This window comes from Lutjanus erythropterus, chromosome 10, assembly GCF_056507025.1.
Source record: "Lutjanus erythropterus isolate fLutEry1 chromosome 10, fLutEry1.hap2, whole genome shotgun sequence".
NCBI lineage: Eukaryota > Metazoa > Chordata > Actinopteri > Lutjaniformes > Lutjanidae > Lutjanus > Lutjanus erythropterus.
In genome coordinates, this window is record NC_139326.1 from 28,099,713 (window position 1) to 28,112,803 (window position 13,091).

At 40.2% G+C, this 13,091-nt stretch overlaps 1 protein-coding gene across 1 annotated transcript in view; it reads left to right on the plus strand.

Moving 5' to 3' along the window:
- dtx1 (deltex 1, E3 ubiquitin ligase) overlaps positions 1–9,243 on the plus strand; it is a 68,021-nt gene extending 58,778 nt beyond the window's left edge. The window contains exons 6-10 of the mRNA XM_084728900.1: positions 2,634–2,695; positions 3,984–4,142; positions 5,045–5,206; positions 7,109–7,198; positions 8,232–9,243. Of these exons, the coding sequence (XP_084585026.1) occupies positions 2,634–2,695; positions 3,984–4,142; positions 5,045–5,206; positions 7,109–7,198; positions 8,232–8,456 (698 nt within the window). The 3' untranslated portion in view covers positions 8,457–9,243. The remainder of the gene's footprint in view (positions 1–2,633; positions 2,696–3,983; positions 4,143–5,044; positions 5,207–7,108; positions 7,199–8,231) is intronic.
- The last annotated feature ends 3,848 nt before the right edge of the window (positions 9,244–13,091 follow it).

Here is a 13,091-nt window from a genome sequence, read left to right on the forward strand (position 1 = left end):
AGAAAAGCATAAAACATACGGCCATAACAGCTACCACTCTGATTTTATATTGTGTTAATGTCAATTTGAAATGCACTGAGGAAAGACCAACCACTGATAGTCAGCAGACTTTCTCTGTCCTGCCAAGCTTTGCAGGATGTTTTTGTATCATCTGTCTGTAAGTCTGTTGTTTAGTGTGCAAACAAAACTAAAGCAGTTTTTTTTGTTGTGATCAAGGGAGCGTAATTGTTCTTTAAATGCCTCCCATTTAAATTCCATGAGGGTGTTAAAATAAATCCAACCTCATCCAAGGTAGCTGCTGATTAGTTAGGAAAGCATTCCTGTACCTGTTGAAAAAGCTCCTATAAAATGTAATGGTGATTGCTAGCCAGATTTATGAGCAAATGCAGCGACAAAATGTAAGTAACAATTTTATAGATGTTACACTACATGCAGACTGACAGAGGCTGTTGTAAGGAAACTAATTAACAAGGGACTGTTGTACTGAGCTGATTTCAGAGGGGATCTGGTGTTCAGTTGGACGGCTTTGGGCTTGAATAAGTGCTGGTCGATGGAAGTCGTGGAAACCGCCGGCCTCCCAAGGGAGTTTTTGTCCTAATTGATCAGTGAGGCTGTTGGATTTCCATCCCCACACTGTGATTTTCCTCTTCAACCCTTCAGAGCTCTCCATAACTTATTGGATCGGAGATGAGGCAGCAACACTTTATTTTACAGCTCCCACAGTTTCCTATAATTTACTAGGAAGGAATTTATAGGAAGGTTCCTACAACAGATTATAGTGTGTAATTTGGTGTTAATTATAGGGAAAATTACGACTGTTCAGTTGGTACGCTTGTAATTCCCACTGAGCCTGAGCCTGTCTACAGGTGTGCATACAATTCAATATACTGTCCATGAAAAATAAAAATTCCAATGATAAATAATAACTAAATATTTAGGGGGGTTTAAACTGAACTGGTCTTTCATGGAAATTCCTCTGAAAATAAACAACTTCTTATAAACTCAACACATCTTAACTCAAACAAGACTAAGAGTCAGATAAAACCTGGCATTAACGTGCATCTTTGGTGATCCGATCACAAGTGGACAACTCTGAGTACGTACGTACACATCTTGGCATTACAATGCATTTTCACATTGTCACAAATGACCACTTGTGATCGGATCGTACCTTCCTGCTCTATAAACACGTAGCTAAATTATGTCCGTTTGCAGGACAACAGGAAAACAGGATCCTACTACTTCCCAGCAACATCCTGCACTACATTTTTGTTCCCAGGATGGTGAAGTCGTGTTCTATGGCATTCATCCTCTGTATGTAGAGAGAGGCTATACAACAAGGATTATAATCACATCACATCCATACAGGGCTAGTAATATACACCTGTTAAAAAAAGATAAAACAAAAATATTGTTTTAATACAATGGTATCCGATCGGTACTCAGTATTAGCCAATATGCAAAGTATCGGATACCGGTATCGTTATTACAAAGGAAATAATGATATGACATCTCAACTTAAAATTGAAAATCATATCGAATCATGAAGAATCGTGACAGCCCCACAAATGAATAATATTACTTACACACATTACTTACTGACTAGGTTTGAGCTAAGTGCTAATGTCAGCATGCTAACATGACCATCTCTGAAGCCATGCCGCTAGCATGACTAAAACATAGAAATTTCTGTCTATTTTTCCATATAATTAGTGCTTAATTACATAGTTTTGTCCATGAAATTATTAGGAAATTGAGTACCTGGACCTTTAAATGGTCTTGCCAGTGACATTGTAGATAGAGGAACGAGTCAGCGGCCAAATGTGCAACCTGTGTGTGCTGTCTGCAAACAGAAAGTGAACTCAGAGACACTGGAGGGCTGTGGAGGGAATGGAGATGCTGTTGCAGAGAGATTTGGATTTATCCTGCTCTGCTTTCTGTACAGAAAAAGGTCAGAGAGGCTTTTGATGGACTAATAAAGCCATCCAAAAGCAACAGCAGAAAATGCGTGATTGAGTCTCTCCTGTCTCTCTCCTCATTTTTTCAGTTTTTTTCTCTTCTGGCTCCTCTGCCTTCATACCCTTTATACCTTAAGATTTTTTTTTATTTTTGCTCAGCCGGTCTCTTTCCGCTGCTCTCCCTCCCTCTGTTCGCTGGCTGTCCCTCAAATGAACAAACAAAGGCTCCGGGGGAAAAGAGGTTGCCTGTAAGCGTATTAGGGGTGTAAGCTGTGGGTGTGCTCTCAGCCATGCTAGCCTGGTTGCACACGGGGATTATCAGAGAATGTGGGGATAGCTGGTTGTTATGTGCCAGTTTGAAGGTGACCTCCTCCTCCTCAACATCACAGACATGCATACTCTCTTCATATGCTCGCTCACACTCTTTTATCAGGAGAAAAAAAGTGAGGCTGCAGTCATGTCCAGGCCGGACCGGCCACTAAAACTGATGAAAGTTCGTCATCCATCAAGATCAAGCTGTTATTCTCTTGTATTCAGTTGACAAGCAAGTGCCATCCAGTGGTCAATCTTGCCCCTTTTTTGTACTTACTTGTGGTATGTGGGTGTAAGTAAGTGACAAGTTTGGCGTTTCTTTAGTGGTAATCTTATTTCTCTTGTGATTTATTCTGTGACAAGGTAAAAACCCAGAGGATGTGGTGCGAAGGTACACCGAGAAGATTAAAGTGATGCCAGATGAGGTGAGAAAAAGACACATAGACACACACATAAAAAAACGTTGAGCCATTCTATAAAACAGTGAATAAAAACAGAAAGCAATCATTTGCAAAAACTTTTTGGCTTATATTAATTTGAATACAGCACAAAAATACAACATGAATGTTAAAATTAATTGTTTTTTGTAAATCTACACTCAATCTGAATTTGATGCCTGAAATACGTTCCAAAAGGAGCATGTTTACCACTGTGATACAGGACCTTTTAACAACACTCAATGAGTGTTTGGGAACTGAGGAAAATAATTGTTGAAGTTTTGAAAGTGAAATTCTTTCCTATTCTTGCTTGATATATGACTTCAGATGCTCAACAGTTCAGGGTCTCTGTTGTTGTATTTTGTGCTAATGCTAATAATGCACCACACATTTTTTGTAGGAGACAGGTCTAGACTGCAGGTCAATCTACTACCTGAGCTCTTTTACTATGAAGCCACACTGTTGTAACACATGACGAATATGTCTTTTGATCGTCTTGATGAAATAAGCAGAGACGTCTCTGAAAAATATGTGATCTGGATGGCGGCATATGTTGCTCCAAAACCTGTATCTACCTTTCAGCATTAATGGGGCCTTCACAGATGTGTCAGTTACCCATGATGCCGTGGGCACTCACACCCATACTATCACAGATGCTGGCTTTTGCAGTTGGCACTGGTAACAATCTGGATGGTCCTTTTCCTTTTTAGCAGAGAGGACACAATGTCAGTGATATCTGAAAACAATCTGATATGTGGACTCATCAGACCACAGCACACTTCTTCACTGTGTGTCAGTCCATCTCAGGTAACCTGTTTCTCCCAATTGTCCAAACAGGTGTTTTTTAAACGTTCCACAACTTCCTTAGTCTTTTGTTGCCCCTGTCCCAACTTTTCTGGAAACATGTTGCAGGCATCAAATTCAGTATATGTATACTTTTACAAAAAAGAATAAAGTTAAATATCTTGTGTTTATACTATACTCTAGTAGAATATAGTTTGAAAAGTTTTTGTAAATGACTGCATTCTGTTTTTATATTTTATTTGCAGTCTCTTAAATTTTGGCAGTGTTGAAACTGCTTTGAATTGTTTCCCATTGTATGTCCATATCATTACATCAAATATTCTATTTTAAAAAAAGTTTTTCTATCTAAAAAAGTTTTGTGTTCACTGGGATATGCACTCCGTCACCGTTTTGATGTCCTAACCAAGTGTGAAAGTCTGATGAACACAGTCATGTTGAATGGCAGATGAAGTATTTTGGTTGGCTATTCCAGGACTGTACCATCTGCATGGAGAGGCTGGTCATGTCATCAGGCTATGAAGGCATCCTGCAGCACAAAGGCATCAAGCCAGAGCTGGTGGGCAAACTTGGCAAGTGCGGGCACATGTACCATCTGCTGTGCCTGGTGGCCATGTACAACAATGGCAATAAGGTGGGTAAGAGCTTGTGAGCCAATCGCTGTTATGATGTCACTCTGTGCTCAAATCATAAACTCGCGATGTCTTACAGCTTGACTGGATCACATGGTGCTGGCACATGATCAGGCGTCAGTATTTTTGTGCACAGATGGGGATCTTATATTGTTGTGTGTAAAATCATTGTAAATTCTGTTCACTTCAGTTCACTTTCACATGAAATACAAATGTGCTGCTTGCTTATGCAGAAGAGGCAAATACAAGCAGATATACCAAGAGGCCATCAGTCAGTGTAACATGATCAAGAATAGTTGGTGAAATGATATCAAATCCGTTTTTCAATTACTATTTAAAGACCACCTTTAATACAAGTTTGCTTAAAGCACCACAAATTACATTTCATTTATATGTGTTGTTTTGGAGTGAAGGACGAAATCTCAGAGACAGATCTGCATGACAAGATACAACTAGAGGCAAAGTGGAAAAAAATGTCTTTGTTATTTCGGTGAACTGGCGCTTTACACCAATAACATCATAAACAATAATTGGCATTAACTTATTGTGTCATGTTTACATGCACAAAATATTCTGTCTTTTTCCCTTATTCTGAAAAAGACAATATTACTATTAAACTGGATAATGAAAATTAATATTCCACTAATATTCCTGTTTACATGCAGGAGTGCATACTCCAATGACTGTAATGATGTATGCCCTGCCGCTTACATTATATATCATATCCAAATATATCAAAGCATATTCAAAAAACTGTTGATATCTATGTTTTTCATACTGTTTAATAGTAGGTGTGTTTCTCCTCCCAGAATATTGCCATATTCAGAATCTTAGTGGGAAATTAGTGTGCATGTAAACATAGTCAGTGATGTCATATCATTATTTTTATTTTTCTTAACACTAGGATGGGAGTCTTCAGTGTCCAACATGCAAAACCATCTATGGGGAGAAAACAGGCACGCAGCCTCCTGGGAAGATGGAGTACCACGTCATCCCCCACTGCCTACCCGGATACCCAGACTCCAAGACCATCCGCATCGTGTATGACATTCCTGCCGGGATCCAGGTCAGAGCCGTGTCACCTCTCTAAATCCACCATGCTGCCTTTGTGCCCTGATCCACTGTCTCTCCTCTGTAAATCTGTGCCCTTTCTGCGACTGCTGCTTATCCGCTTAAGTTTGACGGTTGTTCATGAAGGAAGGTGAGGTGTAAGTCACTGAGGAAGACAGCGTTCTGAGGGATCACACTATGGTCACGGACAGAGATAGACTCCTCAGACTCCAAAAAGGGACTATGACTTATGATTATCTTCATCATCTTTGAATTTGCAAGTTTTTTAAGCAATTAATTCATCATTTAGTATACATGCCAATAAATCGATTTAAAATAGAACATATCTTAATCCAGTGAAGGTCATTTTAAATCTACATCACATTTGCAGTGGAGATGAGAGCATGTTTTGGAGCCTGGATTTGAGTGGGTGAGATGAGAAGGTTGTGTATTTCATCCTGACTGCTGAGAAGAGCTCTAATAGAGTCAATAAACTGACCTTTTCCCACCAGAGGAGCAGGCTTTAGTGTCCCAGCGGACAGAGAATACGGGGGGGGGGGGGCACCTGACCAGTCAGGTCAGCACAACAGCACCATCGCCAGGGAACATTTCTGTTGATCTCCTACCTCTCTTTCTAGTACTATAAAGAAGAGACAATAATTTTAACTCTGCATGTGTAAATTCAGTAGTTTTCTGCTGCTTTGCACTCAGATTGAGTTGTTGGTCTGTATCATGTACTTCTCAGGAAAGAAAAAGGAGGAAGACAGTCAATGCAAAAAATTGAACATTTTAATCTGACCAATTAGCATGCTTATTAGAGGCATAAAAACAGGCTTGGAATATCAGTTACTCATTTGTAATACAATTTAAACTTAACTAGAAGTAAGGAATTATGTGACCAATTTGCCACAACAAGGCAACTGTAAGTACATATGATTCTTTCATTAAAAATGTATAAATGTAAGAACTGTAGTTTAAAACATACAAAAAATGATCAACTGGAATTGCTTGAGGTAAAGAGGCGATAGTCCAATAGTATAGCTCAGGCCTCCAGCCTGTGGTTTCAGCTGGGAGATGTATTTAAGTTGTGAGTTTGCTAAATTACTCAAGCTCTCAGCATTTTTAGTCTAATAAATAAAGAGAATAAACTTCCATTTCACTCTCCTGTCCCTGCCTGCTGTGTCGTCATCATCCTTGGAGTCAGAGTCCTGATCGGAGACACTTTAAAACACCTTTGTACTGTGTTCTCTGTCGTGAAACTTGTCTCCGTCAGTCTCAGAGGCTCTGCTGGCCTGGCTCTGGCCCTGGGCCTGAAAACCTTTTCCTCCTGGTCACAAGCTCCTGTGTTAATGGTGTTTACACCAACACTCCCCCTGGTCCTCTGAACTCCAGTCCAGATAGACTGGAGTCAGCTAATAAGATCACTAGCAGCACGGTTAACTAGCTAGCGGCAGCTACACTTAGCTGCAGTTACCAGTTACTCTGGTGAATGATATGCTGCCCGCTGTTTGTTTGGAGTGTGAATTCAAGAGGTGGACAATTCTTACATATTGCATGTTATTTAATAAAGATGGAGGTAATCTGGTGCAGGAGCAGTTGGTGGTTTAAGTGTGGACCAGTGCCTCTGCCCCCCTTCAAACCCAACTATGAACACATTAGGATTTTATCAAGCTTGATGGGGTTTTTTTTTCCACATTGGACCCTCAAAAGCAACTTTCTAAAATGTGATATTTAAGGAGATAATTGGATATTTACAGTAGCATGGCTCTCCAGTGATTTGTGCAAAGGGCCATTGTGAGCAACATGAACATTAAAGCTTGTCCTGTGGGTGCTGTTGACATTTTATACACAATTAGGTCGTAATTGGAAGAGAACGAGTTGTAATGTTTGTTTTTGTTCTTGACATTTTTACTACCAGACCAATGAGCACCCCAACCCTGGGAAGAAGTTCAGTGCGAGAGGGTTCCCTCGACACTGTTACCTCCCCGACAATGAGAAAGGCAGGAAGGTAAGCAAGTATTTTGAATTTGAATTTCACTGATGTATATTTTATTATAGCAATTTTGAATTTGAAAATCCTGTACAAATTGCGGCTCATAATTATGTCAACATTATCCTGTTTGACTCGCAGTATAATTCTAAAAGTGTTCACATAGCCTAACATAATCATCGTAACGTAATCATCATTATTTTAAGTTGGCCATGATCATTACTGTCAGGCTTATTGGCTGTGTCTTATGTAAGTCACTGTCCATGGAAATGTCCTCAGTTTCAATGCATGACAGTGCAACATCACCTTTTAAGGCATGTTATTTGTCATACATCTCTATGATGGAGACTTCTCCTCGACCCCTTCCTCCTGATGCAGCCATCGATCGCCTTGCTGTGGCCATTTTCATATTTAATCACTGACAGCACTTGTATTTTTTTCCCGTTACTCAGCTTTAGCAGGTTCCTTAATTGTACTGCTGATGCTGTTAAAATTGAAGATTTTCCTTTATGGATCTCTGAAAGCAGGACTTCAATCTCTGAACTTGTAAAGTGCTTCTTTTTACCCTTCAGTGTCATTTTTGTGAATGAACACTTCCTGACCTGGGCAGGAAGCAGAGCCTTATTATGGTATTAATTATGCTAATTTAAAAGTTTCACACACATGCACCCAAATATGCACAGATGGCATTCCTCAGTAGTAGAATGTAGTATGCATCTCCACTTCCTCCCATTGCCCAAAAAGGTCATAAAATATCCCAGATAAAAGTGCTGCCATCTTGCGTTTTGGAAAAAAATTATTTGACGTACTGTGGTGTTTTTATTTGGGCCACGCTCCCTCTGCTAGCATGGAGGGGGTGGGGTTTATGACCTATACTGCAGCCAGCCACAAGGGGATGACACAGATGTTTTATGCTCATTTATTTGGAGCTTTCATGTCGTCCTTCTTTGTATATGTCAGTGTTTGAGACCTATTCGTCCTACATGTGGTTTGTTATGCTCTCCTTGTTACAGAGTGATAATAACTTCTTCACCCTCCTCTGTCTCTCCAGGTCCTGAAGCTGCTGATCATGGCCTGGGACCGACGCCTCATCTTCACCATCGGCACGTCCAGCACCACAGGCGAGTCAGACACGGTGGTGTGGAATGAGATTCACCACAAGACAGAATTCGGCTCCAACCTGACTGGTCATGGCTACCCAGACCCCAACTACCTGGACAACGTCCTGACTGAGCTGTCAGCCCAGGGGGTCGGAGAGGACAACCTGAAGGACTGATGTCCAGCTGAGCTGGTACACAGGAACACAACCCACCATGCCGCACCGTCTCCTGGTGAATAGGGACAGTGCATGGCGGGCCATCATGCAGCCGACAACTCTTTACTCCCAAAAATACCCTGCAGAAGTGGTGGCACAAGAGCAATGGAAGCTAAATAAACAACGTGGTTATGATCAATATTTTTGATATTTGTATAACCGAAGATTTCCCCCCTGCTGTCTCTTGATCCATGCCTTGAGCATGTTGCGTTTATGCCAAATTTTATCAGAGGGTTGAAGAATGTAAAGATAAGGTCACATTTGTGTGTCTTGATGTTGATAGCTGCAGGAAAGTGGTATTTTAACCCCTTTTAGATTCAAACAAACTCTGCACTCAGTGTAAAACAATGATGGGCCAAAACTATACAAAGGCATATTTGTAAGTCCAGAATGCATGGCCCAGACTAACGCTGCATAATGAATGTTCGGCAAATATCTGCAATAGGGTGAAGCGTCGATAGATGAGTTGTTGATTGATATTGTGAGGTGAAATTGACGACAATTTCAGCATTCTGAATTAATCAAAACAAATTTCTTCCCCCTTTTTCTTCCAATAATTAATGATTGTCCTGTAACAAGTGGTTTTGTGATTTGATGGAGAGGATTTTGATTGTAAAGTTGCACTGGGCATTTTCCACCTTTAGGTCAGTTGTTCTGTGAAATGAAAGTGTATTCTGTCGTGCATGATTCCAGGGAGCTAAAGGCTATGAAATATTAGTGTTTGGTAATAAACGTATGTTGTATGGTTAACCTTGTGGACTGTCTACGAGAGGAGACGAGAAATAGATGAAACAAGCATCTCATCAGTCCGTTTGATGCTTGTTACGAGGTGTTGTAACTTGAAAGGCTCTGGTTGTGAAGCGGGGTTTTGCCACGCTCCAAGGTTAAACTCATTTGTTTTGTTGACACACTGATGACGCTGACCTCCGTGAATATGAGGCCTGCATTATTTTTCTCCCTGTTGGAGCAAACCCAGACGTCGGCACGATCCATCATGCTGACCGTACATGAGGGGTGACTGTGTGATCGTGTGTGCCGAGGCATTAATATGCTGGCTTGAAGTCCTTGAGGAGAAAAGCTGCATGTGCTCCTCACAGATGGACGTCCCTCTTTCAAATTCCAACAGTTTTCTCTCGGAGATGCATCTCGGGCAGCGTTCCTGCTCGCCTGCGATCTGCAAGTCTCTGGTGAGCTTGTTTGCTGCAAGGCGGTGCACCAGGCTCTGCTGCTTGTATAGTGAGCAGTGAAACATCTCATTCCCTCTGTGAGAGTTGTTGGGGTGGATTCTGATGTATGGCCTCGCCGCCACTTTTCTCCTCCTCCTCCTCCTCAGCAGCAGAGTGCTTCATCTGAGGAACCATGCAAATGTTGGTCTAGTTTGTTGGCTGCTTTTCCCCCCTCAGAATTTATGCCGTGAGCTAAAGACTTTTCGAAGGTCCTTGGTGAAAATCTTGCGGTGTTCCTTTCCACGGAGATAAAAGACAACCCAGTGCTGCATAATTCTCCATAAATATATCTGATCAATTTTAATGAACAGGGGTGTTGATGTAAGGTTTATCGTGAGGGCACCCAGCTGTGAGCTTAATTTTGGAGTGAATCATAGTCTTCCATAGCACTTTGAGGCAACAGTTTTGTTTAATCAGTTGTTTAATTTTTAGAAAAATGTCTTAAATTGCAACAGAATCTGTCTTTTTTTAAGTTGTTGTTTATAAACTGGCTTGCAATGCTTTGAAATATATATATACATATATATATATATATATAATATACATTTGCAGATGTGATATACCTTTAAATTCAAGCTCAATTTGAGTGGGTGGTGTAAGTTTAATTTATTTTTATACTCTTCTATATAGAAAATATAAAGATATTGAGTGGCCCACATATCTATACACAGGCACACGTTAACATGAATACATAAAATCTGGCAAAGATGAATTTGTCAGTATGTCAGGGACTGTTGAAATATGTACGACATGTTATGGACGTCTTATATTACAAGTAGTCTTAGCGTATGCTGCTGTCGTTACCTTAATGTAGAATCTGTGTAGTTGACCCCCCTGTGGGACGCCCAGTAAATACAGTAAATGTGTCTTTTTCATTGGTGGGGGAGCTTTAGCAGCATGAAAATGACCGTTCCCCCCCAAGTGGGCCATTTCTCTTTTTCTGCTTGTCCAGAACATGGGAATAGATGCAGTCATTTGCTCAGTTTGAAGATGAAAGCAACACACCTGGGTTAAACAGAGGCTACAAATAACTCCTGGAGTTTGTTTTAGCTAACCAGGATTTACCTTAGTCCTCTCTAAGGACACTGAATTACATTTTTTTTAAAGGCCCTGTGAACCTGTTTTCTCAGTCTCCTAATTATATGATTACTCTCTTAATAACACTTTAGAACATTTTAGTTATTTTCACTGAGATTTGTCTGTTCAGACTGAGTGACGTGTAAAGTTTTCTCACATTATTCACATCAATTCAGCGGCTGGATGGTTTGTTCAGTCTGTGTTGATTTGCCTCAGAAACAGTAATGTACCAATGTCTGAACCTAGCTAGTAATGCATGTTTCTCTTTATGTGTTAAACTTCTTCATTAAAAAACACAGATAATGATTTTCCAAACATTAGCTTAGATTGCTGAAATACCTAAAAATCTTGGAGAGTTTCATTTAAATAAATGTCTGTAAAGTAACTATCGCTAAATGAGATAACACAGCTCGTGACTGAGCCTATGACCCACAGATGAAAGTACTGCAATATTTATATATTTGCAGTTTAATAAATATATAATCAATATATAATCAAAGTGACAGAGCAGGATAAAATTTTATTACTCTAGTGTTAGTTTGTCAAAGCAAACCAGACATTACCTGCTGCTGCAGCTGCACATTAAAAGCATTTAAAGGGTCCTCTGGAGGTTTAGGTCACTTGTAGCACTAAGGAGTAGTTTTCCTATGTGTGTGCGTGTGTGTGCAAACGGCTGATACGATACACAGCCCTGCCAGTGGTTTCACACTATTCCACTGATCTACAGGTGGCAGTAATGCACCAAATAAACAGCAGTGTGGTGAGTAACACTGATGCCGTGTGCAGCATAAAATCAGATCACAGCTGATCACAGAATGATGCACAAAGGCCAATTATTGCCTGACTTCCTTATTAAGACAACAATAGTTTGTTCTGCTGTCCCTAGGATTCTGGGACCTGTACTATTAAACTGCATTACCACCAGTAACTACAGGTGTCGCCACATCAACCAGGGCTGGCTTTCTAGAATGCCACTTTTAAACCAAGTTTTCCAGGCTTTGACCTACTTGACTGTGTTACACTTCAACTTTCTGGCACCTAAAACAAACCACTGCAGTTATTTGTAGGTGAATTTAACCCAGGTGTTGAAAACAGTAATTGTTTGGCCTGCTCCATCACAAGTTTTCTCCTTCACAACCTTGACTCCCTTTATAATAATGGGACAGCAAGAGAGAATGCCTCCAACCTATCAGGGAATTGTTTCACGAACCAGAGAAATCCAAATGTTTGCTTCTTCTTCTTCGACTTTTCCTTTCCATGTGTTGGCCTTGTAGTGTGAATGATGCAGGCCCTTTAGACTTTTCAGGTGTGTACAGACTTATATGGGAATGATGAATAAAACGTGGTTCGGTATTTGTCTGATTAAAAAAGAGAGAGATGATGGCGTTTATGCAATTTACTATTTTTAAGATCTAATACATGATTTTTGTGTAGCAGGAAGGCAGATGTTTTGGTTTAAATGATGATGGATATTTTCTTTATGGGGTTCCTACCTCCAGGTTTCTAAGCAAAGGGGTCGCGATCCGAGGATGTTCACATGCTATGTATTAGAAAACATATATTTTTGATGTCTTTTTTTGAATGATGATTGTCTCTAAAAGAACTATTACATAACATTGCTGTAATACTCTTATTAAGATCCATTCCATACTATTTTCCATTTGATTAGAGGTGGGATAAGGGGTGAAATCACTTTGTCCTCACATATGAAGTATTTACAGTTGTACTCTGTCATAGTGTCAGCTGCAAACTGTACTTCTCTTTCTAAATGATAACATTCTGTGTGGATATACTGTACGTTTGTATCCGTTTGTCTGTGCGGGTGTGTGTGAATGTACGCCGGGCGTGCGTCTAGTAAGCAAATCTTAGGTTCATGTCCTTTAAAGATACAGTAATGTTCTCCTAGAGGTGCATGTTAACCGAACTGTGAGCAAGTTTATTGACAATGCATAGCTTTTTTGCGTATGAAAACATCATAGCTTCTTTAGAGATATCGCCCAGGTCTTCTGGGGATAAATTTAGCACTGTGGTTTTGCATCTTACTCCAGTTAGTTAGAAGGTTTTCTCCTCTTATCGGGTTTGATTTACACAAATGGGGGATGAGACAGCGTTTGGCTGCTCTCCTCACTCTTTCGCTAACGTGTAAAACATCTGAATGTTTTGCATTTTAAGTGCCCATTTTAATTGACATTTTCAAATCATGGTTTCTGTGGTTTGAGTTAAGCAGTGTTGACATGTTGCTATTTAAAATGGTTCACAAAGAGATAAACTAAAAGCAAGATATCGAGAGATA